The 26171-nt window shown below is 46.8% G+C and overlaps 1 protein-coding gene across 2 annotated transcripts in view; it reads right to left on the minus strand.

Moving 5' to 3' along the window:
- STK40 (serine/threonine kinase 40) overlaps nucleotides 1–26171 on the minus strand; it is a 51327-nt gene that overhangs the window by 23482 nt on the left and 1674 nt on the right. For both annotated transcript variants that reach the window (XM_003415499.4, XM_010595216.3), the window contains exon 2: nucleotides 787–906. In XM_003415499.4, coding sequence (XP_003415547.2) covers nucleotides 787–906 — 120 coding nt within the window. The remainder of the gene's footprint in view (nucleotides 1–786; nucleotides 907–26171) is intronic.

Raw genomic sequence — 26171 nt, forward strand, 5'->3', positions numbered from 1 at the left:
ATGTTAACTTCCATGAGGGTAGAAACCATGTCTCTCATATTCGCTGTGACATCCCTAGCAAACAGCACAGGTCTGGTGCATAGGAGGTACCAGTAACTATTTGCTAAAGGAACGGAGCTGTAACTCTCCTGTGCTCACAAGTCCAAGATCCTATCCCAAAGCAAAACCCACGCCAGTCTCTGGCCGCCAGGAGAGTCAAGTTCCTCAGAGCCCATACCACCCACAACTGTGACCACAAGCAATGTGGACTTGCTGGACGTCAGGCATCCTCCAGAAAGGCCCTGCTGCTCCTTGGGACTGCTGTGAAATCCAATTCTACAGGATTTCTGTCCCAATTTTATGAGAAGTTTGACGGGGCAGGAGGGTGCTCTACAAAATGCTTTGTGAAATTCATCTGACTATCCTGGAATGTGATCAAAGACATGCCTAGGCTAATGGATCTTGGGGTCTAGTGTAGCTTGCCTGCCTCCTCTGGGTACAGTGGGCATCCTGGGAGCACACACAGGACTCTCTGGGGGAAGAAAGAGACAGAGGCCAGCTCTCAGCTGAGACTGATCTAAGGCTGGTGGGATGACAACAAAGATGACAAGCTTTGGTACAGAGTGACCTAAGGCTCCCGGATCTCCCACTGACATAGATGTGCTCACTGAAAGCAGTGAAGGTAAGCGCCAGGCCCACACTATTGTGGGTGCAGCACCTGACTCTGGACATCTGCAGGTCAGACCATGCGAGCTGACACGCTGCCCCTGCCCCAGCACACCACTCGCCCGACGGGCAGAGGCTTACCAAGGATGAATGGTCCAGCTCTCTTCGCATTATTTCCGGAAATGCCACTTCCTAGAGCCTTGGCCCTGGCCGACGTTTCCCCAGCTCCTCTGTCTGATGCTCTCCGCTTCATTCTTGGCTCTAGACAAGACAAAAACGCCCTTTCTCACTGAGTAAGTCACTGGAGTTTTCTCATGCTAACCAGCCTGAAGCTGCAAGTCTCGGACTTGGGGATGCATCCCAGCTGCCGCTCTAGTTTCCGCCACCGCCGCCACCTCCTCCCCCTCCCGGAGGAGCACGATAGTTCCCGCTGGCAAAGAGCCAAGGCCCCTCGACTTGAGATTCATTAGGGGCTAAGGGCGCACATACCCCAAGGCAGTACATACTGGCTATAGAGGTGGGGAGCCAGCCTGCCTCAAGGGTGGCTGTCAAACGCAGTGAGAAGGAAGCCGGGCTTTGTGCAGATGCTAAAGCCAAATGGGAGCCCAGACAGACCGCCGGGGACAGAGAGAAGAGCCAGCTCTGTGCGTATCTGAGCCCAGCGTTCCCACAGTGAGGCCTTCCCCCTAACTACAGCCAAATGGCCTGAGGTGCCGATTGTTGGGCCCCCACTTCACCTCTACCAAGCCCATCTCTGGAGAGTGGTGGGGAGTGGGGTCTGAGAAATGGCACGTTACACATGAAGCTGCGGGGTTCTTACGTTCTACGAAATTTGAGAGCTATGGTCCTGAGAAGCCCTTCTCCCAAACATTCCTTGACTTTTAGGTTCTCTCAGAGAGAAAAACACCCATGGTTATCAGTGGGTGTTCTCTTCCCACTCTCCTAGTTTCAGCTATTTCTTTAGTGTATACATTATCTTTAACATTGGGCACTTAAGAGCCAGTTAAAGGACAGCACTGGAGATCAGCGAACGTTTTGATTTGCCTGATAATCCGTATTTCCTCAATGGTTAAAATAAAAGGTGGACAGAGGAGCCAGATTCTGGAAGACATTAACCCTTTGACTTGGATAAAAAAAACAAAAACAGAGTTTCTACTCCCAGTTTTCCTAAGTCAAATAGTTTGGGAGCCAGAGTCCAGGAGGTAGGGCATGGGAGATGTACACAGGTGAGTTCTGCATGGGAAGACAGAGGATCACAGGGCTGCCCAGGGAAGGCCTGGTACCCAGCCTGGGTGAGGGGCTCAGGGGAAACTCCCCTGAGGAGGTGGTACTGGAGTAGAGTGGGCTGGGCAAGAGAAGAGGTCATTCCACATAGAGGGGACTGGGCGAGCTAGGTATAAGGTACATAGCAACGTAAGCACCTAGCAACAAACTCCCAGTTGTTTGTTACCGGAGCGTACTACGTAAGCCAGGAAGTGGCAAGAGGTGACCCAGAGAGAGAGGCAAGGGCCGCTCTAGGGGACCTGATGGTCATAATGAGGAGTATGGCCTTTACCTTTCTCCAAAGGGCGAAGAAACTTAGAACTCCAAACTTCTATAACTTTTCTCATACAAAAGTAATTGGTGTTGTGGCTAACTGCCTCCATGAACAACCGTCTATGCTGCTATGAGACCAGATGAACTGGATGGTGCCTGGCTACCGTTACTCAACATTTTGATCAAAGATTCCGTAGAAGAATCCTGATCAAAAGGGGGAAAATGCAGAAAAGAATTTCAAATTATCATTGACTCCAGGCTTCCTGGAGCCGTGGAGGCTGGATGAACCCTTGAAACTATTCCCCTTAAATCATCTTTAAACATTAAACCAAAAATAACCCCTCAAGTCTTCTTAAAACTGAACAATAGTTTCGCTTAACCAATAAAAAGGTCTGCCTTGAGCATTATGCTCTTTTAAGAACTATCCATACATGATCAAATTGACAATAGCAACTCAAAAGATTAGATAGGAACCTTAGGGGGCCAATGAGCTTATGTTAATGAGGGAGGAACAACTCAGAAAAGGAGGGTGAGAATGGTTGCACAACTCAAAGAATGTAAGCAATGTCACTAAATTGTACATGTAGAAACTTGAATTGGAGTATATTTTGCTGTGTATACTTGTAACAATAACAAAATAAAATAAAATTTCAAAAAAAAAAAAGTAACTGGTGTTCTCAGTGGAAACATTAGACAATACAGATACGAAAAAAAGGAAAATAACCCTGAGACCAGAAGAGCTAGATAGTGCCCGGATACCACTCCAACTGCTCTGACTGGGATCACAACAGAGGGCCCCTGGTCAGAGCGGGAGAAAAACTGCAGGACAAAAAATCAAATTCTCAAAAAAACCCAAAAAACAAAAAACCAGACTTACTGGTCTGACAGAGACTGGAGGAATCCCCAAGACTATGGATGGCCCTGACACCCTTTTGAACTGGAACTCCATTCCTGGAGACCACCTTTCAGCCAAACCATAGACAGGCCCATGAAATAAACAATAACACCTGAGAGGAACGTGCTCCTTAGAACAACCAGTTATATGATCAAAAGAGCAACATTTGCCCAAGGGCAAAGATGAGAAGGCAGGAAGGGGTAGAAAATCAGAATGAAAGGCAACAAGGAAGCTATGGTGGAAATAGGGAGCACGCTGACACACTGTGAGGAATGCAACCAATACCATGGAACACTTTAGGTATAAACTATTGAATGAGAAATTAATTTGCTCTGTAAACTTTCATATAAAGCACAATAAAAAGTTTAAAATTAAAAAAAAAAGTTATAACCAAGAAGTTCAGCAATTTCCTTGTCATTTAGACTAGGTGTTTGTCTAGTATACAACTGTCCTTCATGGTACAAAATATGGATTTTTATCTGTTTTGATATATAATCAATTATCATATACTAGTTTGAGGAAATTGCTAACTTATAACCCCATGCAAAAAGTCCACTAATCATTCCTTTGTAAGTTTTAGTTTTTAATGCTATTCTTATTGCATTTTGTTTTTTTCCCCTTCCATCCCAAACTTGAGAAGACAAGGCCAATCACAGTCAAATACTGTAAAAGCTGTGCTCCTGTGGTTTTTACATAAAATCAGTAAAATAAATAAGAGACAGCTGTGCATTTCAGGAACTCACTCCATTGAGAGTTCTGGGAATACTACAACCACAAATGTGAAGCTAGAGTCACCAAAAACCCTCAGTGGAATTACAGCTCAATAAATCAGCTCAATAAATAAAGCCTATGCTTTACAGCATTCCCACTGCTATCTGTTAAATGATCATGGAACTTGTTTCCTGTTTCAACCATTGGGATTTTTTGAGAACTTTTGCCATATACTTGGGTGCTGTGGGTCTCAAACATTTTGGGCCTAGGGACTATGGCATAGTAATAAATCCCTCTCACTTGCCACCATCAAGAAAGAAAAAGTGAATATGAAGAAGTGAGATATTTTGATAAAATTTCATTAAAAAAAAAAATCAAACCCATTGCCATCGAGTTGATTCTGACTCATAGCCACCCTACAGGATAGAATAGAACTGCCCCATAGGGTTTTCTTCTGGTTAGCAAGCATAGCTCTTAACCACTACGCCACCAGGGTTTCTACATTTCATAGGGGTATATAATAAATACATTAATGCCAGACTGTAATATCACACATGTTAATAGTTCCATGGACTGGCAGGTGGGTCTCCTAGAAGCTCCTGCAGGCTATTGGTCTTGTAGTTGACTGGTAGACTGAGAGTTACTATTTTTGACAGTCACCTCAATATAGTTGTCATTGTTTAACTTATGTATTCCTTGGTGACGAACCTGGTGAATTATTTTTTCCCCCAGGACTTCTAGTCCTCTTATGTCCTCTCCACCCTTATTTTCTTCTAAAGTATTAGAAAAATCTCAGGTTCTTTAACTCAGAAAACACTACATGCATTTTCTAGTTAAGCAGATCCAACACCAAAAATATATGCATCAGTACTAGAGCCTGGGTTCAAATCCTTGTCTCCATCATGTTTACTGTATAATTGTAGGTAAGTTACTTAACCTTCATGTGCCTCAACTTTTCCATAAAATAGCAATAATATTGGTGCCCACCTCACAGGACTGTAGTGAGGTTTATTATCAGTAAGCTTCTGTGGTGCAACAACCTACCCAAATCTCAGTGGCTTAATAAATATTATGTCTCACAAAAAAAGAAAATAAGGCACCCCTAATCTTACCACCAAGGAGTCCCTGGGTGGTGCAAACAGTTAAGTGCTCAACTACTGAAAGACTGGCAGTTCAAATCCACCCAGAAGCGCCTCAGAAGATAGACCTGGTGATCTGCTTCCAAAAGGTCACAGCCTTGAAAATCCTATGGTGCAGTTCTACTCTGCACTCATGGGGTCACCATGAGTAAGAATCAACTTGATGGCAACCAAGAACAACAACAATCTTACCACCCAGATGTAATTCCTGTCAAAATTCTGGCAGACTTTTCCCCTGTGTATATTTGTGTGTACGTGTGTGTGCTTACATTATAGTATTCATTATTACAAAAATTTGGACCACACTGTAATACCATTTTGTAAGCTTCCTTTTTTCCTACTAAAATACACAATAAGGGTGAATTTTATGGTACATGAAATATATATCAATAGAGCTGTAAAACAAGTAAACAAACATCATTAATATCCCTCCATGACAATATTCCATAGCATCACCTTAAAGAGCTACTATCTTCCCCAGTACAAATAGATCACGGTTTCTCTGACTGCTTCCTCATTATGGACATCTAGGTTCTTCCCATTTTCTAATACTAACCGTCACATACATACATCTTGGTACACTTGTCTCATTCCCTCAGTTCCAAGAAGTGGAAATGCCAGGTCAAATGCAGCATGCATTTTTAAGGTGTTTGACATACACAGCCAGGCTGCTCTCAGGGAAGCTGTGTCAACTTATGGTCCCATCAACAGTGTAGGGTGCACTTGTACCATGACTATGTCCTTGTTCTCAAAAACTGCCAATTTGTTGTTGTTTTTCAAATAACATTTTATTGTGTTTTTGGTGAAAGTTTACACAATATATTGGGGTCCCATCTGACAATTTCTATACAATTACCTACATTTTTCATAATGAGTCAACATTCTCTTTCTCTGCATTTTGTTTGTTTCATTTCCGGTACTCTAGTTTCCCTGCCTCCTTATCCTCCCATCTTTGCTTTAGAGTGATTGACTTTTTGGTCATATAGAAATACATATATATATATATATACACATATATACACATATATATATATTTTTTTAAATAGAGCATCATTCTCACAGGTAATATCCTTTGTTTTGCATGCTGCTTTGTTATTTTGCTGAAAGGTGGTCTCCAGATAGTTTCAGTTCAACGTTTAAAGAGTATCTCAGGGTGACAGTCTTAGGAGCCTCTGGTCTCAGTTGGTCCAGCAAGAATCTGAGTTCTGCTCTGTGTTTTTCTCCCATTCTGTCAGGGTTCATTTATAGTGGCCCTGGTTCAGAATGATGAGCAGTTTGTTGTTAGCTGCTGCTGAGATGTGACTCATGGGGACCCCACGTGTGCAGAGTAGAACTGCTCCGTAGGGTTTTCAAGGCTGTGACCTTTCGGAAGCAGATTGTCAGGCCTGTCTTCTGACGTGTCTCTGCGTGGTTTTGAATCCCCAATCATTCGGCTAATAGCTGAGTGCCACTCAGGGACTCCATCATTGTTTAAATTCATAATTCTTTAATTATTCATGAGATTGAACTTTCACATGTTTACTGATTATATACATTATTTCTTCTATGAATTTCCAGTTCATATCCATTTTCCAATTTTTACTGGTATGTGTATTGGTCTTATTGATTTTTTAGGAGCTCTTTATATATTAAGGAGCCCTGGTGGTACACTGGCTTCAGAGCCCGGCTGCTAACCAAAAGGTCGGCAGTTTGAATCCACCAGTCGCTCCTTAGAAACCCTATGGGGCGGTTCTACTCTGTCCTATAGGGTTGCTGTGAGTCAGAATCGACTTGACTGCATTGGGTTTTTTTTTTTTTTTGGTTTATATATTAAGGCTACGACTAACATAATAAGATGTGAATTTTTTCTTAAATCTTTTAACTTTTTTTAATGAAAAAAAGGTTAAATTTTTAATGTAGTCAAATGTTTCTGTCTTTTCATTTAGAGTTTGTTTTTGCCCTATTACTGGAAGGCCTCCCCCACCTGAGAACTGGTACATATCTACCAGTTAGGTTAAATTTTCACAGGCTGCCACCATCGCCCTTATTTTAAACCCTAGGAGACCAGATACGGTTAACCAGAAAAGTAGGACACATGGCCCAATGCACTTCAAGCTCAATCTACTAGGCTCGCCCTCCTTCAAGCCCAAATTTGCTGATCTGAAAGATCTTTGCCGCTGAGGAGCAGACCCATGCTTTCTCTCTGAGAGTAACTAGGGCCACGTACCTCAGTGAGCCCCTGATACCAAACAGTCCCCAAGTGGAAGAGAAAACATGGTTAGGCTTGGCTGTGACTTCTGCCAAAGAGGCTCATGCTGGAAACAGATTTGAATCATTCACACAAAAGCAGGGAAAAACGGAAAACTGCTTCTAAACACATCTTAAAAAGCTGGAGAAGTAATGTGTCTGAAACGGTGTTCCCCGCTCCTTGCCTGGCTAACTCCTATGCATCCTTCTCAGTTTAAATATCACTGCCTCAGAGAGGCCTTCCCTGATACCACTCATAGTATTCTGTAATTTTCCCTTGTAACACTTGCCGTATTTTGTAAATATGTATTCATTTGTGTGTTTATACACTTACTGTCTGTTCCCCACCACTAGACTAAAAACTCCACGACAGGAAAAAAGATACCTACACACATATAAACACATACGCACATATGAATATGCATATATACATACATATACTTACATAGACACATCTATACATTCATACATACAAAACCACTGCACATCCAGTGCCTGGCCTAGCAGATACTCCATGAATGAACAGATGCCTTCCCTCCAGTTGGTGATAATTAGCACCAGGATTAGTGGCCCTGTGATTGCCCATTGCCCTCACGTCCCCAGCTGGTCTGCCCCTCAGTAGATATGCTGGCATCACCACCCTTCTAACCCTGCTAACCACCCTACCTGGGGCACTAAGCCTCCTCTCTTCTTTAGTTCCCTGGAGAGCACCAGGGAGGCGTCGTCACATCTGTGTAGATGCTGCCTACGCACAGCCATGGTCTAGACAACAGTTTGCCGGGAGCAGCTGCAGCACAGACAATGAGTGGGCTCAGCCTGACCCCACCCATTCCACTCAGGATTCAGCTCAAGCAAATGGCACAGGAACTGCTCCAAAACGCAGGGGGACAGAAGGATGGGAGCAGACGGGCAGGGAGAGGAAAAAGATGCTGGCAGGGGAAGTGGTAGCAAGGCTGCTTCCCTTCTTGAATGTCTCTTCACACCACCCAGAGCTGACTGAAGCGAAGGAAGCCTGTGAGAGGCTGGGAGAGTAGAGGCTGCTGCAGGCTCATTAGTGAGTGAATGAAGTCAGCTCCTGGTGACACACGCCCTTTTCCTCCTCCCCAATTGACCTACAATGGGGATCTGCCCCACACTCAACTCATGCTGTGTTCCTCCAGAGACACACCTGCAAATAGTCCACAAATGCTTCCATTTGAGGTCTGCCTTGAGGGCACTTGGCTTCACAGTAAGTAAGTAAGAAGTATGATGATGAAGCTCTGGCTATCCTGGTCTTAGAAGGGCTTGGGATACCTCAGAGAGACTTGGTCCTCAAGCTGCAGTGAAGGGCCCTTGCCCAGCCTGGCTCAGGTGCAACCATTTGCCTGGTCTTTTCTGGGCCCACTGCTCAGCTCCCCAGGAACTCAACAGTCCCCACCTCAGAAGTCTCTGGAGCTTTAAATCTGTCAACTCTTGCCCATGCTATCCTCACAAGTTGACACCAGTCCCCTTAGAACCTGAACTCAACAGGAAGCCCAGTAAGGCAACAATGGGGGTAAGAGGTGGCAGCCAGGAGGAAGGCACTGAGAGAGAACCCAGATTGACATCCCTGCCTTCTGCAGGCTGTGACTGTGTGTTTGAATTCTGAAGGCAGGGGGTTCTGTTTGTTTTGCCAAGCCTGGGAAGCAAGCTGTGGGCCTCTGTACAAGAGAGCTGAGAAAGAAAGCCTTCTGTGACAGCCACCATGGCGTGCCCAAGGTAGGGATGTCTAATCCTACTCAACCTGTCAATTTGGGGCTAAGATCATCTCACCCCACAACTGCTGGGTCATGTGAGCCCAAGCTCTCCCAGCAAGGCAATGAAGGTCTCCGTGACCCCATGAGGGATGCACAAGGGTTCTAGGGCCAATGACGGCCAAAGCCCAGGGGTGCAGTGTGGCAAGTACGGCACAGCTGGTGGGGTAGAGCCAGGTAGGGCTCTGTATGGCACAGCATGGTCAAATGTTGAGACACACCACCAACCTCCAAAAGGATGTGGGCTGTAAAAGAAGATGGTACTGAGTTAATGAAACGCAGCCACTGTCCTCAGCTCCACCCAATTAACAAAGCAGCTGAAGCCCAGCCAAGGCAAGGAGGCTCCCACCACCCACACTCAGAGACATCCCTGTAGGCATCCACACATGTGCACATACACATGCAGGCCAGGCATGTGATTCCTACGCACCAGATACTCACACATGCCCAGGGCCAAGAGTGAGTCCCCGCCCCAAAAAAGCATAGGCATAGGAAGGGCAGTGGTGGGTCTGCCCAGATGTGCAGAAGGTTCTGCACTCAACTTTTACTCTCAAAGGTTATAACGTCAGGGTATGTGTATTTTTTTAAACGACTGAACTGTACGGTTTCAAAAGATCTGTGACAATTACCATGTATAAATTATGCCTCCATTTTTTTTTTTTAAAGCAAGCTGAAGCCTTAACCAAGTGGCCAAAGTTAGTCCCACCAACAGAGAAACAAACTGACATCATGTGCCTGCTGATATGATGCACTCAGAAGGGTATAATATCACTTATGTTATTTTTCTGCCAAAAATGCATAACTGGACTCTAGTGAAACAAATGAACCCAGAATGAGGGAGAGTCAACAAGAGAGGCCTGTATGCTTCAAAAACGTCCATGTCATCATAGTAAAGCCTGAGGAACTATTCCAGATGAAAGGAGCTAAAGACACACAAGTAAATGCAATGAGTGATTCTGGATTGGAAAAAAAGTTATAAAAGGCATTATTGGGGCAACTGGCAAAATCTACATATGGGCTGTTTATTAGATAATGAACAGTAGTGTATCAATGTTAAATTTCTAGAACTTGAAAAGCGTACTGTGGTTGCACAGGAGAAAGTCTTTGTTCTGAGGTGATTACACGATGAAGTGTTCAGGGACGAACATTTACAAGAATGGTCACGATGTCTGCAAACATACTCTCAAATAGTTCAGAAAATAATAACAATAGTATACACACAGCATACAGAAAACAATAGCAAAGTGTTAATAATCACTGAAGCTAGGTGAAGGATATATTGGTGTTCACTGTAGAATGTTTGCAATATTTTTTGTAGGTTGGAAAATTTTCAAAATTAAAAAAATAAAACAAAAAAACCTTGTAACTTCAAACCCAATAAGCCTAAAACACATGTGTATAGTCTGAGGTGCCCACCCATCTCCATCGCAGAGGTGGGGCCTGAAACAAGAAGTTATCTGTTAGGACCAAGCAGTAGGGAAGAACGGGGAGCTTCCTCTATCCTAAGACAGCCAAGAGCCCCCCACCTTGTGATGGAAGGAAGCACCCCTTTGCTAGGCCTTTAGAGTGTTCTAGGAAAACAGAATCTGCTTGGGTGGGAGGGGATCTGGGCAGGAGAAGGAAGACTGCCTCTGGGGACGTGGCTTAGGAGTGGTGGGGCAGGGAGGATAAGACGAAATGGGGGAGCTCTTCACACTGCCCCCCTGCCAGGCTGCCAGCAGACCGCAACTGGTTCTCTGATGTGTCTGGAGGGACTTGCCTCCCCACGTCACAACAGTCACAGTCCTCGCCTCTGAGGCTGCTGTGCACTGGCAGGGGACTGGAACTTGGATGCTCAGGCCCTCCGTGTTCAGACCACAGGTGGGCAACCAAGAACCTTTTCCTCTGCCTGACTGGGGTCTTACACCAGCTTGGTCTGTTCCAGTTTTTAGAACTCTTCTGTTCATCTAAGAATTAGTAAGACTGACGACTTGCGCAGCAGTGGTGGCTTCAGTCGGTCTACTCATCCACGCGCCACAGTACTCTGCTGTAGCTGCCAGAAGCCCCGGGCTGGGGGCTCAGGCCAAGCAGCCAGGTGGCAAGGTGGTGACAGACGCTAGGGATGGTATGTCTGCCTCTTTCTGGCTCACAACCACTTGAAATGCATGGAATCCTAAAAGTTCAAGGTCTCTAAATCCAACTCTCCCATTTTGTTGGTGGGAAGACCATGGGAGCAACTGGGGGAATCTCCACAGTAGAGACAAACAGATATACTGCAGTCTCAGGTCCCTGGAGGCAGAGGAGAAAGTGTAAGCTGTTGGAGAGGCTCCCAAGGCCCCGGAGAAATCTGTTGCCCAGGTTCAAGGGGACCTGTCCCTGGGTACACAGCTCCCAGTAGCAGAACCTAGACTCTTGTACATGTTGGGCAGAGCCAGCTTGGAAAGAACAGTCATGCACAGTCCCTCACCCCCACACCTAGCACTTGAGTTGAAAGAATGGGGGAAAAAATGAGGCCACCATGCAATCTCCTGGTCTGCCACCTGGTGGCATCTTCAAAGGGCTGTGTGATGAAGGGGCCAGGTGCAAGATGGTGGGGCTCTATTAGAAGGTGCAGGAGTGACTCCATTGAAAGGCCCCAACTCAACTACCTGTGTAATTGGAGCCAGACAAAAAGATCCCAGCAGGCTCCATGTTCTCCTCTGCCTCAGGGACCGGGGCTTGCAGTATATGTCTCTCTGTCTCTGCTATGTCTGTCTATCTCTGCTGTGGAGATTCTCCAATGGTGCCCATGATCTTCAGGAAGAAACCCAACTCCTCAGCGAGTCTGACCGGGCCCAGGCTACCTCTCTGGCCTCAATGTCCTTATATGTACCTAAATCCAGCCACACCGAGTGACTCACAATTCCCTGAGTGTGCCATTAACACCCCTGCCCTGCCCTCCTCTGCCTGGCTCACTTGTCCTTCTCCCTCAATCCTCTCCGAGGTGTTCCCTTCTGCAACAAGCTGTCATGAGGGCCTTCTGCTGGAGCTAGCTCCTCCTCCAGTGCTGACAGCAACTGAGTGTACTTCTGTCCCCTCCCACTGTGCCGTAACCACTGCTTCACCTGCCCGGCTCCCTCCCCCCACGCTGTGAGCTCCCCTGCAGGACCACCCCCAACACATCTTCTCCCAGCACCCCACCCAGTGCCTGACAAACTGCTGAATGAGGAAACACAGTGTGGAGCAGTTTGTTACACATCTAGAAGGCACTGAAGTCCCTTGGGGCAGGGGACACTTCTAGACTGCAAGATGAGTACAGAAATAGCCAAATGAAGAGATACAAGGTTTGGTTGTTCACAGGCAAACTCTGCCCAATCGGAGACCAAAGGAAAGCACCAGGGTCAGGCCAGCTGGTCCACCAGCTCATGGTAGAAGAAAGGAGTAGGCAGAATGCAGGATGAGAGTGTGTGTGTGTGTGTGTGTGTGTGTGTGTCACAGGTGTAGGGAACTGGAGCTGCACTGGGATTGGGAATAGAGCTTGGCCAGGAAAGTTCCAATGTCAGAAACATACAGGGCAGGTGGGCTCGGGGTGGGCTGGCTTCTGGGGGTGGTGCCTGGACAGCGTTTGTTGCTGGAGAGCAACCCCCGCTGAGGAGTTAAACCTATCCACCACACGCCTGCAGCCTGTGCCGAGCCCCTCACTAGTCAGGGCCCAGACTAGCACTAACTGTGGGAAAATCCCTTCTGAATCCAACAAAAATCTGCTTTCCTACAGCAAGACACGTGAGTGTGTGACAGCTTCGCCTGCCTCCTCTCACCAGGTCCTCCTGCTGGTCAGAAAAATTCCAACCACTCTCACTTCCCCAGAAAAGAGAACTCCTGACCCAACTATACGTTTAGCTGACTAAACCTGCAATGAAAGAACAAGACTGGAGGTGAGCAATTTGAGATCTGAATACAGGATCCAACCGAGAGGACCTGGGGATTTGTGCTTTATAGACCTGATCCATCCATACTAGAGGGCTGCCAGTGCCCTCTCGGATTCTCTGGGCGTCTCTCTGGGGGTAACTGTCAGACTCAGAACCCACATGGGAGGCTCACATCCTCTTATTAACCACTACAACCACTCTTCCTCACATGCTTTCTAGTTTACAAAGCACTTTCAAGTACATGATCGTAACTGATCACCCACCCAGGATACCCAGTTGCCGCTGAGTCGATTCCGACTGATAGCAACCCTAAAGGACAGAGTAGAACTACCTCATAGAGTTTCCAGGGAGCGCCTGGTGGATTCGAACTGCCAATCCTTTGGTTAGCAGCCGTGTATAACTGATCACACTCCCCCAAAAAAACAACATTTTATAGAAAAAGAAATTCAGGCTCAGAGATACTGAGGGACTTGTCTAAAGTCATCTGGCTAGTTGTCGATGAGTTGGGTGTGAACACAGGTCTTCAACTACCAATCCCATGTTCTATCTACTTGCCCACACTGCTTCCTTAGCTGCTCCTCCTCCATCCTGACATCTACCACAGTTTTAGGAATGCCAAGCACAGAGGGGACAGTACCCCCCAGACTTCCCTATAAGTAATCATTCTCCTCATCAGACAGCTGCCAAGCCATAAAGCTGCAGGTGAGTAGGGCAGGGAGGAGGTGTTCAGGGTCCCCTGAGCAGGGTCTCCCTGGAGAAAAAGGCAGTGTCAGAGGCTAAGTTACCTCTCTTGACTCACGCACTTTGGGAGCCACCCCACAGGATCTCAGCACTCACACGTAGGTGCTTCTACCAGTGTCACTGCCCTCCCTACACACACCTGCTGTCCAACCCCAAAGTCAGCCCAGGAGACCAAGAGGAATTTGTAGCTCAGGAAGTCAAGTGTTTCAAACCACTGGACAGTCACCTAAATTGCCAGTGTGGAGAGCAAGATGGGTTTTAGGGTCATGTAAGCCTAGGTTCAAATTTCTGCATTTGTTACTCACCTGCTTTATGACCCTGGACTAATCTACCCTCCACGGACCTCAGCTCCCTCATCGACAAAACAGGGATGTTAATGCTCCTCCTTCACAGGACTGTTAAGGGATCAAATGGGATCCCACGGCTGGCAGTGGCTGGCAGTGTCGCCAGGTCTTTGCCGGGTTACAGGGTAAGCTGAGCTGAGGTGACCTTACCCTGGCAAGTCTCTCCAGGCAGGTATCTTTTTCTTTAATTGTTCTAAAGAATACGTAAAACACAACATTTGCCAATTTGACATTTTTTACACGTACAGTTGATACAAATTACATTAACCATGTTGCAGGCACATCTCTTTTTTAACCCCATTTGATGAGCACCTACTGCTTGCCAGGTACCATTCTTAGTAATTCCTAGATACTCTCTTTAATTCTCACAACTTGATGAAGTAAAGATTCCCCCTTCCATTGCTCAGAAGCCAAAGCATAGAGACCCTGGCCCAGGTCACTGGGGCAGAAGAAGGTTCCCTGAGACCTGTTCTCTTCTACTCCCGATAGCCTGTCTGGAACAGGGTGCTCTTAGCAGTCTTTCCCTTTGCATGTGAGTGACAGCCATCCCTGAAGCAGGCATGGAACCCTCTTCCTGGGAGCTTGAAGGCTACAACCAATGTCCCCAGGAATCCACTGGAAGCCATTTGCTTCAGTGCTCAGAACGGATGCTGGGGGATGGGGAGATGGACGGAGAGGATTAGTAATCCCTTGGCTTCAGGGCTTCAGCCAGGACTCCCTGATGACAAAGATACACGCATATGCTGTCATTTTCACTGTTCCAAAACAGGGCGACGATTTCCTTCATTTCTAAAATGCAGAGGATATATAGCTCCAATCTGTCAAGAATACGTAATCACATCATTCTCTAAAAGATGTGTCTTACAGCCTCGGGGGCAGCTGCGGCTCAGGGGGTGCCCCGCCCCCTGAAGGCAGCTCTGCTCTGGCATGTGGGAGAGTACCTGCAGCAGCCAGAGAGGAAGTGACTCAGCCCAGTGGGAAGTGGGCAGGGCGGTCAGAAGGAGGGCCTGGAGCCCAGCCTGCTTCCCCCTCGGCACATCCGCACCAGACCCCGGCCTCACCACTGCCTTTTCCTCAGCAGGACGAGAACATGCTGAGCACAGCAGTCCTGAGGGCCAGGAGGGGCCCGAGGGCCACGCTGCTCACAGAAAGCCAGAGGCCTGCACCCAGGGGATCCAGGTCCAGTTTCCTCCAGAAGGAGAGGATCAGAGATTAGCTCCACACAAGATTATGTAATTAGTGATGTCTCTCTTTGTCCCCCTACCCTGAGAAAGTCCCATCTGGGCTCCTCCATGGCCTCCTAGAAGGCTGTGGGGACAGAGTCTGGAGGCTAAAGGCCCCTGGGCAGGCGGCTGTGCTAGAGAGGGATGCTGGGAGAAAGCGTAGGGCCCGTGCACACAAAGGTGGAGGGAAGTTCTCCCTGCATGGATGAGGTGAGTAGGAAACTAGTCCTTGTGTGCTGAATCAGGCTGGCTGCTCCTGGAGGCAAAGGACTCCACCAGTAGCCACACTGACAGCCACCAGAGCAGAATGCAGGGCAGCGTCTCCAGCCTGGCACCAGCTCACCCCTCCCAAGGGCCTCCGGAAGCAGATGTGACAACAAATACTCCGTCACTGTGTGTGGATGTTGGAGGAGGAAGGGACAGACTTAATAGCTCTTTCTCAGGCATGCTGGCCTAGCATCCCCCATCCAGGGCAAGAGCCAAACACACTGGCTTGGAGACATTTGTGGTGGTCCCTTGGCTCTGCCAGGGGCCTTCTGCCATGTGCAGTGACGGCAGACCAAGCAACTGGAGAGCCCTCCCTGTCATGCCAGCCTTCCCTGGCTCACTTGGGTCAGAAGAGAAGACACAACTAGGAAGGTCCTGGCAGGAGCATGTGGTAAGGGGCCGTTCCGCTCAAACCATCAGTTACTGCTTTGCGCAGTGACTCAGCCTGGAAACACAGCCTGCCACAGAGTCCTCGTGGAGTTCAAGTTCTTACCACCCACGACAGCCAGAATCAGGCAAGGAGAAGGTAGAAAGCAATTGAAGAATGGCTGGCTGAGTCTGAGAGTCACCTTTCTGTCCACTGGGTGACCTGGACCCGTGTTCCTCTGCTCCACAGTCTCCTCCCTAGAGGAGAGGGACACCGCTGTCCCCATGTAAGGTTCCCCTGAAGACTGCCAGTAGGCAGCGTGTGGGAGGCACTCGACAAACCCTGCTTCCTTCCATCCATCCCAGATTGCCAGAGCGACAGACGGGGAAAGCCCAAGCCAGGCCCAGGTGCACGCAATTCTCTCTCTTTATACTGTTTTCAGCAGCGAAAATCACTACCATCATCCTGTGAGAATGACAATTTGGACTGAGGACAGCAAACTGCCTCTCCTTAGCTGCTCGTCAAAACTTTAAATTTCACAATTTTGAGAAGGAACTATACAGTTCATTTTTGAAGTTTTACCAAATGCTGCTGGCTCTGGCTGCTCGAAGAGGCAAGATGCTGTTGGGCGGGATTCCAGAGTCAGACAACAGGCTTTGCCATTGGGGCGCCCCTTAGCTGGCCAGGTGGGTCCACATGAAGGCCTCACTTGCTCTGAGCCAGTAAGAGGCCACTGAACCAACCACAAGGACCACGAGCCCCACCAACAGCCGCTCTGTTCTTGCACTGGTGAAGGCATTTTCATTATGTCTGCTGGTGTGTGTCCTCTCTAGATGGTGAGCTCCTGGGGGCAGGGCCTGGGGCTTCTCCACCTTGGAACCCCCAGGACCTCATAGGTCCAGCTGGTGTGCAGAAAACATGTGTGCAACCACGTACACAAAGCAAAAGAAAACGCACATGCCTTTGGCCCAGCAACTCCAGTTCTGGGGATTCATCCGATCAATATACTCACCCAGGTAAGCAAAGATAAATGTACTGAAGGGTGGTCCCTACAGAACGTGTGTATTAGGAACAAAACAAAAATCAAAACACACACACACACCAAACAGGAAACGATCTAAATGTCTACCAAGAGAGCCCTGGTGAACTAAATTATGTTCCATCCGGACAAGGGAATATCATACAGCCATTAAGACGAGACACACATCTGCTGATAAAAATGTCTATGATACTTTACATGAAAAAAAAACAAGCTGCAGTACTATATGTATAATATGATCTCATTTGGGTAAAAAAAAAAAAAAAAAAAGATTACACACACTCTTGAATATGCATAGGAAATTTCTAAAAGAAATGTTAACAGTGGATACCTCCAGGCAGTGGAACTAGGGACCCAAGGAGGAGAGGGAGAGTTTTCTTATATTCTTCTCTATTGTTCGACTATTTTACCATGGACTACTATAATAATTTTTTTTAATTAAAAATTTTTCTGAATCCACTAGAATTGTTCAGAGCAGTAATGGGATCAGGGAAGGCTGGGCCTCAGAGAAGGTACAACTGACAGCATGTACATGAAAACATGTAGGTAAGCATAAGTGCCTGGATGTACATGGCTCTGTGCCAGGGCAGGGGTACACCGGGAGATCAGGGGATAGAAAGGACAAAGCCAACACTCTTGGTAAGCTTCAGCTCTCCCAGGTAACTTGCAATCGTGCATATAAGGAAATTCCTTTTCCTCAAATGCCATCTGTAAGGGCTGGGAAGACCACCAAACCATTCAAACAGTAGACCTGGAAGCGGACTCATGATGCCTCTTTCAGGACATGCACAGACCCTCTAGCAAAGAACTTAACTGGGTCTCACCAGAACTGGCCCCTGGGTCCTGACTACGTGCCAAACACTCAGCTGAACATTCTATGCAAAATAACACGTTGTATCTAATCCTCATTACAACCTTAGAAGGTGGGCATCATTATGCCCATTTTACAGAAAAGGAAACTGGAGTTGGAGACACAGAGTGACTTGTCCAAGGCTATTCAGCTACAAGTGGCAGAACTGGGTCCTGAAGCCAGGTCCTATCTGTGCCTAGGCCATTAACTGCTTGGTGACACGGTTGAAAATCTCCTTACCCACTGCAAAAGGGAGAGGGACTTGTCCCCAGGCAGTGGCAGTCTCCATTCTTCTGGGAAAGAAGGGGCTGGGTCAGCTTTGCCAAGGTCTCTTCCTGCTCTGTGGCTCTATGAGTCCAGCAATCTATGTGAGTTGGGCTCCCTGAGGACAGAGCCTAGCCTGTATGGAGAAATGGGATGGCATGGGCTCTAGAGTCACACAAGTGTGGGCTGGAAATCTCAGCTCTGACCTGAATGGCTTTGTGACAGTGTACAGTTTACTTAATCCCCTGAGCCTTGGTTTTCTCCTCTGTAATTTCCAATCTACCGCTCGTCTATCAGTTTGTCATACTGTAGTGGCTTGCATGTTGCTATGCTGCTGGAAGCTATGCCACCGGTATTTCAAATACCAGCAGGGTCATCCATTGTGGACAGATTTCAGCAGAGCTTCCAGACTAAGACAGACAAGGAAGAAAGGCCTGGTGATCTATGTCTGATAATTAGCCAAAGAAAACCCTATGGATCACAACAGAATATTGTCCAATATACCGCTAGAAGATAAGCCCTAGGTTGGAACGCACTTAAAATACACAGTGGTCACAGCAATAGACTGGAGCATACCAACGATTGTGAAAACGGTGCAGGACAGGGCAATGTTACGTTCAGTTGTATATGGGGTCACCATGAGTGAGAGCCAACTCAATGACACGTAACAACAAAAGATAGGGATAACCCCCACTTCTTTAGGTTGCAGTGAGAACCTAATAATACATTGCAGAGTACAGTCAACCCTCCACATATGCAGGTTCTGCATCTGCAGATTCAACCAACCTCACAGATCAAAAATGTTTGAGAAAAAAAAATGTTAAGCTGTTGCTGACGTGCACTATATAGTTAGGCCTGTGATGCCTGCGTCTGTACTGACCATGCACAGACTTTTTTTTCCTTGCCATTATTCCCTAAACAATACGGTATAACAACTATTTACAGAGCATTTACATTGTATTGGGTATCATAAGTAATCCAGAGATGATTTACAGTATACGGGAGATGTGCATAGGTTGTATGCAAACACTAAGCCATTTTATATGAAAGACTTGAGCATCTTCAGATTTTGGCATCAGTGGGAGGGCCCTGGAACCAATACCCCTAGGATACTGAGGTATGACTGTACTTAGCAAAGGGCCTGGAGGTGATGGGGTTTTCTTCCTGCACCTTCTTGAGGGACCACCTTGAAGGGGAGTCAGAAGAGAACACACATCTTGAAACTCACCCAAACATGGTAACGCCAGGAGTTCCCTATTGTTGGTGTTAGGTGCCGCTGAGTCAGTTCCAACTCACAGTGGCCCTATCTACAACAGAACAAAACACTGCCCAGTCCTGCGCTATCCTCACAATCATTGCTGTGTTTGAGCCCACTGTTGCAGCCACTTTATCAATCCATCTCGCTGAGGGTCTTCCTCTTTTTTGCCGACCCTCTACCTTATCAAGCATGATGTCCCTCTCCAGGGACTCCTCCCTTCCAATAACATGTCCAAAGTATGTGGGGTGAAGTCTTGCCATCCTCGATTTGGATGAGTACTCTGGCTGTACTTTTTTTTTTTGCTGTGAAGGTTTTTTTTTTTAATTATACTGCAAGTTTACAATTCAAGTCAGTTTCTCACACAAAAACTTACACACATTGTTATGTGACCCTAGTTGCTCTCCCTACAATGTGACAGGACACTCCTCCTCTCCACCCTGTACTTCCTGTGTCCATTCAACCAGCTCCTGTCCCCCTCTGCCTTCTCATCTTGCCTCCAGACGGGAGCTGCCCACATAGTCTCATGTATCTACTTGACCTAAGAAGCATACTCCTCACCAGTATCATTTTATGTCTTATAGCCCAGTCTAATCTTTGTCTGAAGAGTTGGCTTCAGGGGTGGTTTTGGTTTTGGGCTAACAGAGAGCCTGGGGGCCATGTCTTCTGGGGTCCCTCCAGTCTCAGTGAGACCATTAAGTCTCGTCTTTTTCTAGAATTTGAGTTCTGTAACCCACTCTTCTCCTGCTCCACTGGGGACTCTCTGTTGCGTTCCCTGTCAGGGCAGTCATTGGTGGTAGCTGGGCATCATCTAGTTCTTCTGGTCTCAGGCTGATGGAATCTCTGGTTTATGTGGCCCTGTCTTTTGGGTTCACATTTTCCTCATCTTTGATGTTCTTCATTCTCCTTTGCTCCAGGCAGGTTGGGACCAGTTGATGCATCCTAGATGGCCACTCGTTAGCTTTTAAGACCCCAGATGCCACTCACCAAAGTGGGACACAGAACATTTTCTTTATAAACTGTTACACCAATTGACCTAGATGTCCCCTGAAGCCATGGTCCCCAGCCCCCGCCCCTGCTACTCTATCCCTTGAAGTGTTTGGTTGTATTCGGGAAACTTCTTAGCTTTTGGTTTAGGTCAGCTGTGCTGACATCCCCTATATTGTATGCTGTCCTTCCCTTCACCTAAAATAATTCTTGTCTACTATCTGGTTAGTGAATACCCCTCTCCCTCCCTCCCCACCCTCGTAACCATCAAAGCATGTTTTCTGTTTAACCTTATCTTGAGTTCTTATAATAGTGGTCTCATATAGCATTTGTCCTTTTGCGACTAATTTCACTCAGCATAATGCCTTCCAGATTCATCCATGTTATGAGATATTTCGAGGATTCACTGTTGTTCTTTATCGTTGCATAGTATTCTACTGTGTGAATATACCATAATTTGCTTATCCATTCATCCACTGATGAGCACCTAGGTTGTTTCCATCTTTTTGCTATTGTGAATAGTGCTGCAGTGAACATGGATACACATATATCTACTCATGTGAGGTCTCTTATTTCTCCAGGATATACTCCAAGGAGTGGGATTGCTGGATCATATGGTAGTTCTATTTCTAGCTTTCTAAGGGAGTGCCAAATAGATTTCCAAAGAGGTGGTACCATTTTACATTCCCACCGGCAGTGTATAAGTGTTTCAGTCTCTCCACAGCCTCTCCAACATTATTATTTTGTGTTTTTTGGATTGATGCTAGCCTTGTTGGGGTAAGATAGTACCTCATTGTAGTTTTGATTTGCGTTTCTCTAATGGCTAATGATCGTGAGCATTTCCTCGTGTATCTGTACTTCTTCTAAGACAGAATTGTTTGTTCTTCTAGCAGTCCATAGTACATTCAATATTCTTCACCAGCACGATAATTCAAAGGCATCAATTCTTCTTTGGTCTTCCTTGTTTACTGTCAAGCTTTTGCATGCATATAAGGTGACTGAAAATATCATGGCTTAGGTCAGGCACACCTTAGCCCTCAAAGTGACATCTTTGCTTTTCAACACTTCAAAGAGGTGTTTTGCAGCAGAACTGCCCAATGCAATACATCATTTGATTTCCTGACTGCTGCCTCCATGTACATTGATTGTGGATCCAAGGAAAATGAAATCCTTGACAACTTCACTCTTTTCTCCGTTTATCATGAAATTGCTTACTGGTCCAGTTGTGAGGATTTTAGTTTTCTTCATGTTGAGGTACAATCCATACTGAAGACTGTAGTACTTGATCTTCATCAGTAAGTGCTTCAAGTCTACTTCGCTTTTAAGGTTGTGTCATCTGCATATCACAGGAGCTCCATACCTACTGCAAAAAATAGCAGGACTCCTGCTCTCAGAGTTGGCAGATGCCAGCAATGGGGTTCTAAAAGCTCCACGGAATTATGGGTTATGCCAGTTCTAAGGTCTCCCAAGGGGCTGAACCGAGCCTCTCCTTAGAAGCACCTGCTATCCCCTTATCACAACTCAAGCCAGCTCTGCCTCAAGCCCAAAGACAAATGACAGGCACATCAGTCCTGCTCTTGCCGATTCCTACTACCACGTCCAGGTCATTTTCTCTTTCTTCTGGACCCTGGGGCCGCAGAGTCCGTTAACACTAATGATCCTCAGTCTGTCTCTTTTGCCAAGTAGATGGCAGTCTATAAACATATCCAGAAAAAACAGCTTCCTCCTGAATGACAAGAGCCCTTCCCAGCTCTGCTGCTTCCTACCTCTAGTGCTTCCCAACAACTAGAGCTCCTCTGAAATAATCAGGCCTGTACACTGCTAAGCTCTGGGGAGCTGGAACTCACACCCAAGACAGCCATTAGCCAGAAAAGAATGAATACCACTGTGCTGCGGCCTCTTCAGGGAGAGGGGACCTCTGTGTCCCCTCAGGAAGGGGGGCCTCAACCCCAAGAGAAATGCATTTGCAGAGGGAAAAATAAGGCTGTTCCAGTTGTAAAAACAGGAGCCTAGACATTTTTTAAAAAAGAAATAACAGATACTTTTTGAGGCAGTGATTTCATTTCTAGGAATTTATCCTGCAGCTACCCTAAGGTGGGCAAAGTCTATATATGAAGACAGTCACTTCTGCTTTGTTTGCAGAGCAAAAGATAGAAAATAACCTAAGTCATCATCAACAGGGTAAACTTGCTGGATAAATCACACACCTGATGGTATATAATGCAGCCCCCAAATGACACAATGTGCCTGTGCCAATGTGGAACCATTGCTAAGATAAGTAAATCAAAGCAAGCAATATGCTCCTTTTCCTCTTGGCTCTTGATCACAGAGCCTGGGAGGATGTACAGGACTGCTGTGTGCCCTGGGCCACTTCCGAGGCCACAGCCTCACCTGAGCAGGTGGAGGAGGAAGAAACATTCCTGTTTCAGGCCACTTCCTTTTTTACCTTCATACCACATGCCCAAGGACAAATCTGGTGAAAATCTCCCAAATGCCAAAGAGCCTGTCTGAAGCCCTGCCCACCAGTACGCACACCATCTCCCAGCCCAATCAGATTCAGGGATGGCTCCACAGCACAGGAGAGAAAAGGGCACTTGGACCGTTTCCTTTCATCTCCTTAATGGTTCTGATCTCCGATCCAGAAAAGGGACTGCATCTGCTGACCCAGGATCCAGAAGTAAATCCAATGGCAAGGTCTCTTTCTAGACCTCCAGGGAGCACTGGGAGAGCCGTCTTACCCCTGAGAGTACAGGACGCTGCTGTTCAGGACCACATCAGTCTGCTTTTCCTTGCTAAATCAGGGTAGATATACCCAGACTGAAAGGCCACTTTTTAGAACCACTTGAAAGCTGAAGAAATTCTAGTTTTGCAGACTCAGCAGCTTGAGTTTCTGAAAAACTGAAGAAGTTCACCTTCCTGGCTAAATGTGGACAGAGGAAAGGTGAAGGAACGGAAGCTGCCCTTCTCTCAAGTGCTGACTCAGGCAAAGCCAGAGGGGAATCCTGGCCCAAAGCCGGACAAGGTTCCACAAGGCTTTGCAATTGATCTTCTCCTAAGAGAGTGTGCTCAGAGCTTTCTGAATGGAGCTGGCAGATTTCACTGACCATTATCTTCACCCCAGCCATTCCTATCTCTGCACTATCATTCACTCTTGTCACCCAAACCAGGAACCTCAGGGTCACCAGTCACTGTTCCTTTTCCCTCAATTGTCACTTGCAAACACTCTCAGAGTCGGGGTGATTTCCGGCAAACAACTCTAATCTCTGCCCTTCCTCTCCATTCCACTGACTGCCCTGACCCAGGTGTTCACCAGCTCTTGCTTCAATGACTGAGAAAGCCTTCTACGGGGACTCCAGACTCGCCCTCTCCCGGATCCACCCTCCACCCGTGGTCAGAGGGCTTTTTGGAACATACAGGTTTAATGGCGGTGTTTCTGCCTGTTACGGATTGAATTGTGTCCCCCCCAAAATATGTGCTGTAAATCTTAACCTCTATGCTTGTGGTTATAGTCCCCTCAGAAATGGGTTGTCTTTGTTATGTTAATTGAGGCAGGTGTAGGGCGTGGTGTCTTAAACTACCTCTTCGGAGATATAAAAGAGATTAAAACAAGCAAGCCAGCAAGCAAAGATGGGAGAAGAGTGATGCCAAGCCACATGAAGACTGCCTAGGAGCAGAAGCTAAAAGAGACAAGGACCTTCCTCCAGAGCGGACAGAGAGAGAAAAGCTTCCCCTAGAACCAGCACGCAGAATTCGGACTTCTCTAGCCTCCTAAACTGTGAGAAAATAAATTCCTGTTTGTTAATGCCACCCATTTATGGTATTTCTGTTATAGCAGCACTAGATAACTAAGACACTGCCACTTAAAACGAGGCCTCCCATCACCAACAGAATCCAAAGTTGAAGCAGCTTTGCACTGGTGCTTGCCTACCTCTCCACATGCCCTCCAGCCAGCCCCCTTCGCACCCTGCGCTAGAGCCCCTGTGGGTTCCTGATGCTCTACGTGTACCGGCATGCATCCACGCTGTGCCAAGCTGTGCCCTCTGCCTGGAGTGCTTCACGAACCCCCAGAAACTACATTTTCCCTTCAAGGTCCAGCTCAAGCTCTAAGGACTCCTGGAAGTTCTACTTGACCTCCTCCTCTTCCCCAAGGTGAATCACTCCTTCCCCTAGGTTCCCGCCGTGTGCTGCACAGACTTCTGTGAGTGATCGCTGAGCTCTGTGCCAGCATTAGTGAGTTAAGAGCCTGTCCCTGACCTTCTAGACCACAAGCTCCTCCAGGACAGGGCCTGCCTCACTGTCTTCCTTCTGCCCCCAGTACCTGGCACATCTCCGGCCACACACAGGAGTTCATGTGTGTGTGACTGGGGTTCTGCATTCTGAGCCACTACACACATCAGTGGGTGTGATGTCTCCTGATGACACCAATTTACTAGGGTTGCTAGTAGGGACACACACAGAAGACACTGTATATTTTCTTCCATGTTTACTTTAAAATACTATTTTTCTCAGCAGTCCTACTTCTATTTTAAAAAATGGTTCCTTTAAAGGGCCAAGTTGAATGATCTGCATGGCTTACATACAGACTGAGTGAACTCCCTACAGATTTCCTTTGCAGAAAGAATACAATAAAATCCTGTGATACTGTAATCCCTCAGAACACTTCTGACAGCTCAGTGGGACACAGTTCCAGTCACCACTAATTGTTTCAACTAATTCCTGGAAGTTCTTTCCTACAGCCTGTAATAACAGCTAACGCCAGATATTTATTACTGGTGTGTACTAAGTGCTCAACATCTTATTTAATCCTCACAACTGCCCTATTAGGGAGTATTCTTATTATTTCCATTTTACAGGTGGGAAAGCCAGGCATGGAGGGAATAACTAAACCCCAGGGACCAGCAGGGCTGGGATTAGAATCTAGATCTGTCTGATTCCAGAGTCAAATAAGCTCCTAACCACGAAGACCTACTGCTTTCCCAAAAGGTCATATTAAAGGCACAGTAGACAAATGCAGCCCCCTTCCCCCAATACTGGCTCAGACCACCACCAGGTCCCTGAGAGAGCAGCCTCACTTCCCCACCTGCTTGCAACCCCAGGAAGTGAGGGGACATGCACCTGGCACTTTGTGCAGGCAGAGAAGCCCAGGCCAATGCAGGGAGCCTGTCACTTGGCATTGGTGCTTCCCCAGCAAAGATCCACCACCCCAGCACCAACTCTCCTCTCATTGGCCTGCAGTGACCTCTCTCAGAGGTCTCCAGTGCTTTGGTCTCACCTCTCCCCTTCCTTCCCTCCTCTGCTGGGACTCCAAGGAGACCTTTCTTAAACACGGCTCCAATCACTTCTATTCTCTGCTTAAAACCTCCACTGGCTCCTCACTGCCTTGGCATAAAGTCCCAAATCGTTAATGTGCCATTCCTGTGTCAACCTATCTAGACTCATCTTATGCTGTGCCCACTTCCATACATCACAGTGAACAATTGCAAATTTCTGGAATTAACTGTGAGTTTACTTCTATCTCTCTCTCCAAGTAGAATACCTTGCTCTTCCATTCTCACCTGGCCACACCTTCCTATCCTTCCAGACTCAGCTCCAGCATCATTTCTTCTGCCAAGACTTCCCAGTACCCTCACCCCCTTCCAAGTTGTGCCAGCAGCTTCCTTCACTGGGCTCCCACAGCCCTTTGCTCCTGCTGCTACTAGCTTTTTGTGACACGTTTCAATTATTTGTTTATAAGTCAGTCTCCCTTAACTAGATCATGAGCCCCTTGAAGTAAGAATAGCTAAAATTAAAAAAAAAAAAGCTAACATTTTTTGAACTTTTATTATGTGGCAGACACTGTCCTAGGTATTTTATGTGTTAACTTTTTACATCTTCATAATAGCTCTACGTTATCACTCTATTTTACAAATGGGGAAACTGAAGCACAGAGAGGTTAAGCAATATGCCCAAGGTCACACAGCTTCCAAGTTGCTGAACCACAATTTGAACTCAGGAAGTCTGGCCCCAAAGCCTGCTTTTAGTAA

The sequence above is a fragment of the Loxodonta africana genome, chromosome 3 (genome assembly GCF_030014295.1).
Source record: "Loxodonta africana isolate mLoxAfr1 chromosome 3, mLoxAfr1.hap2, whole genome shotgun sequence".
Taxonomy (NCBI): domain Eukaryota; kingdom Metazoa; phylum Chordata; class Mammalia; order Proboscidea; family Elephantidae; genus Loxodonta; species Loxodonta africana.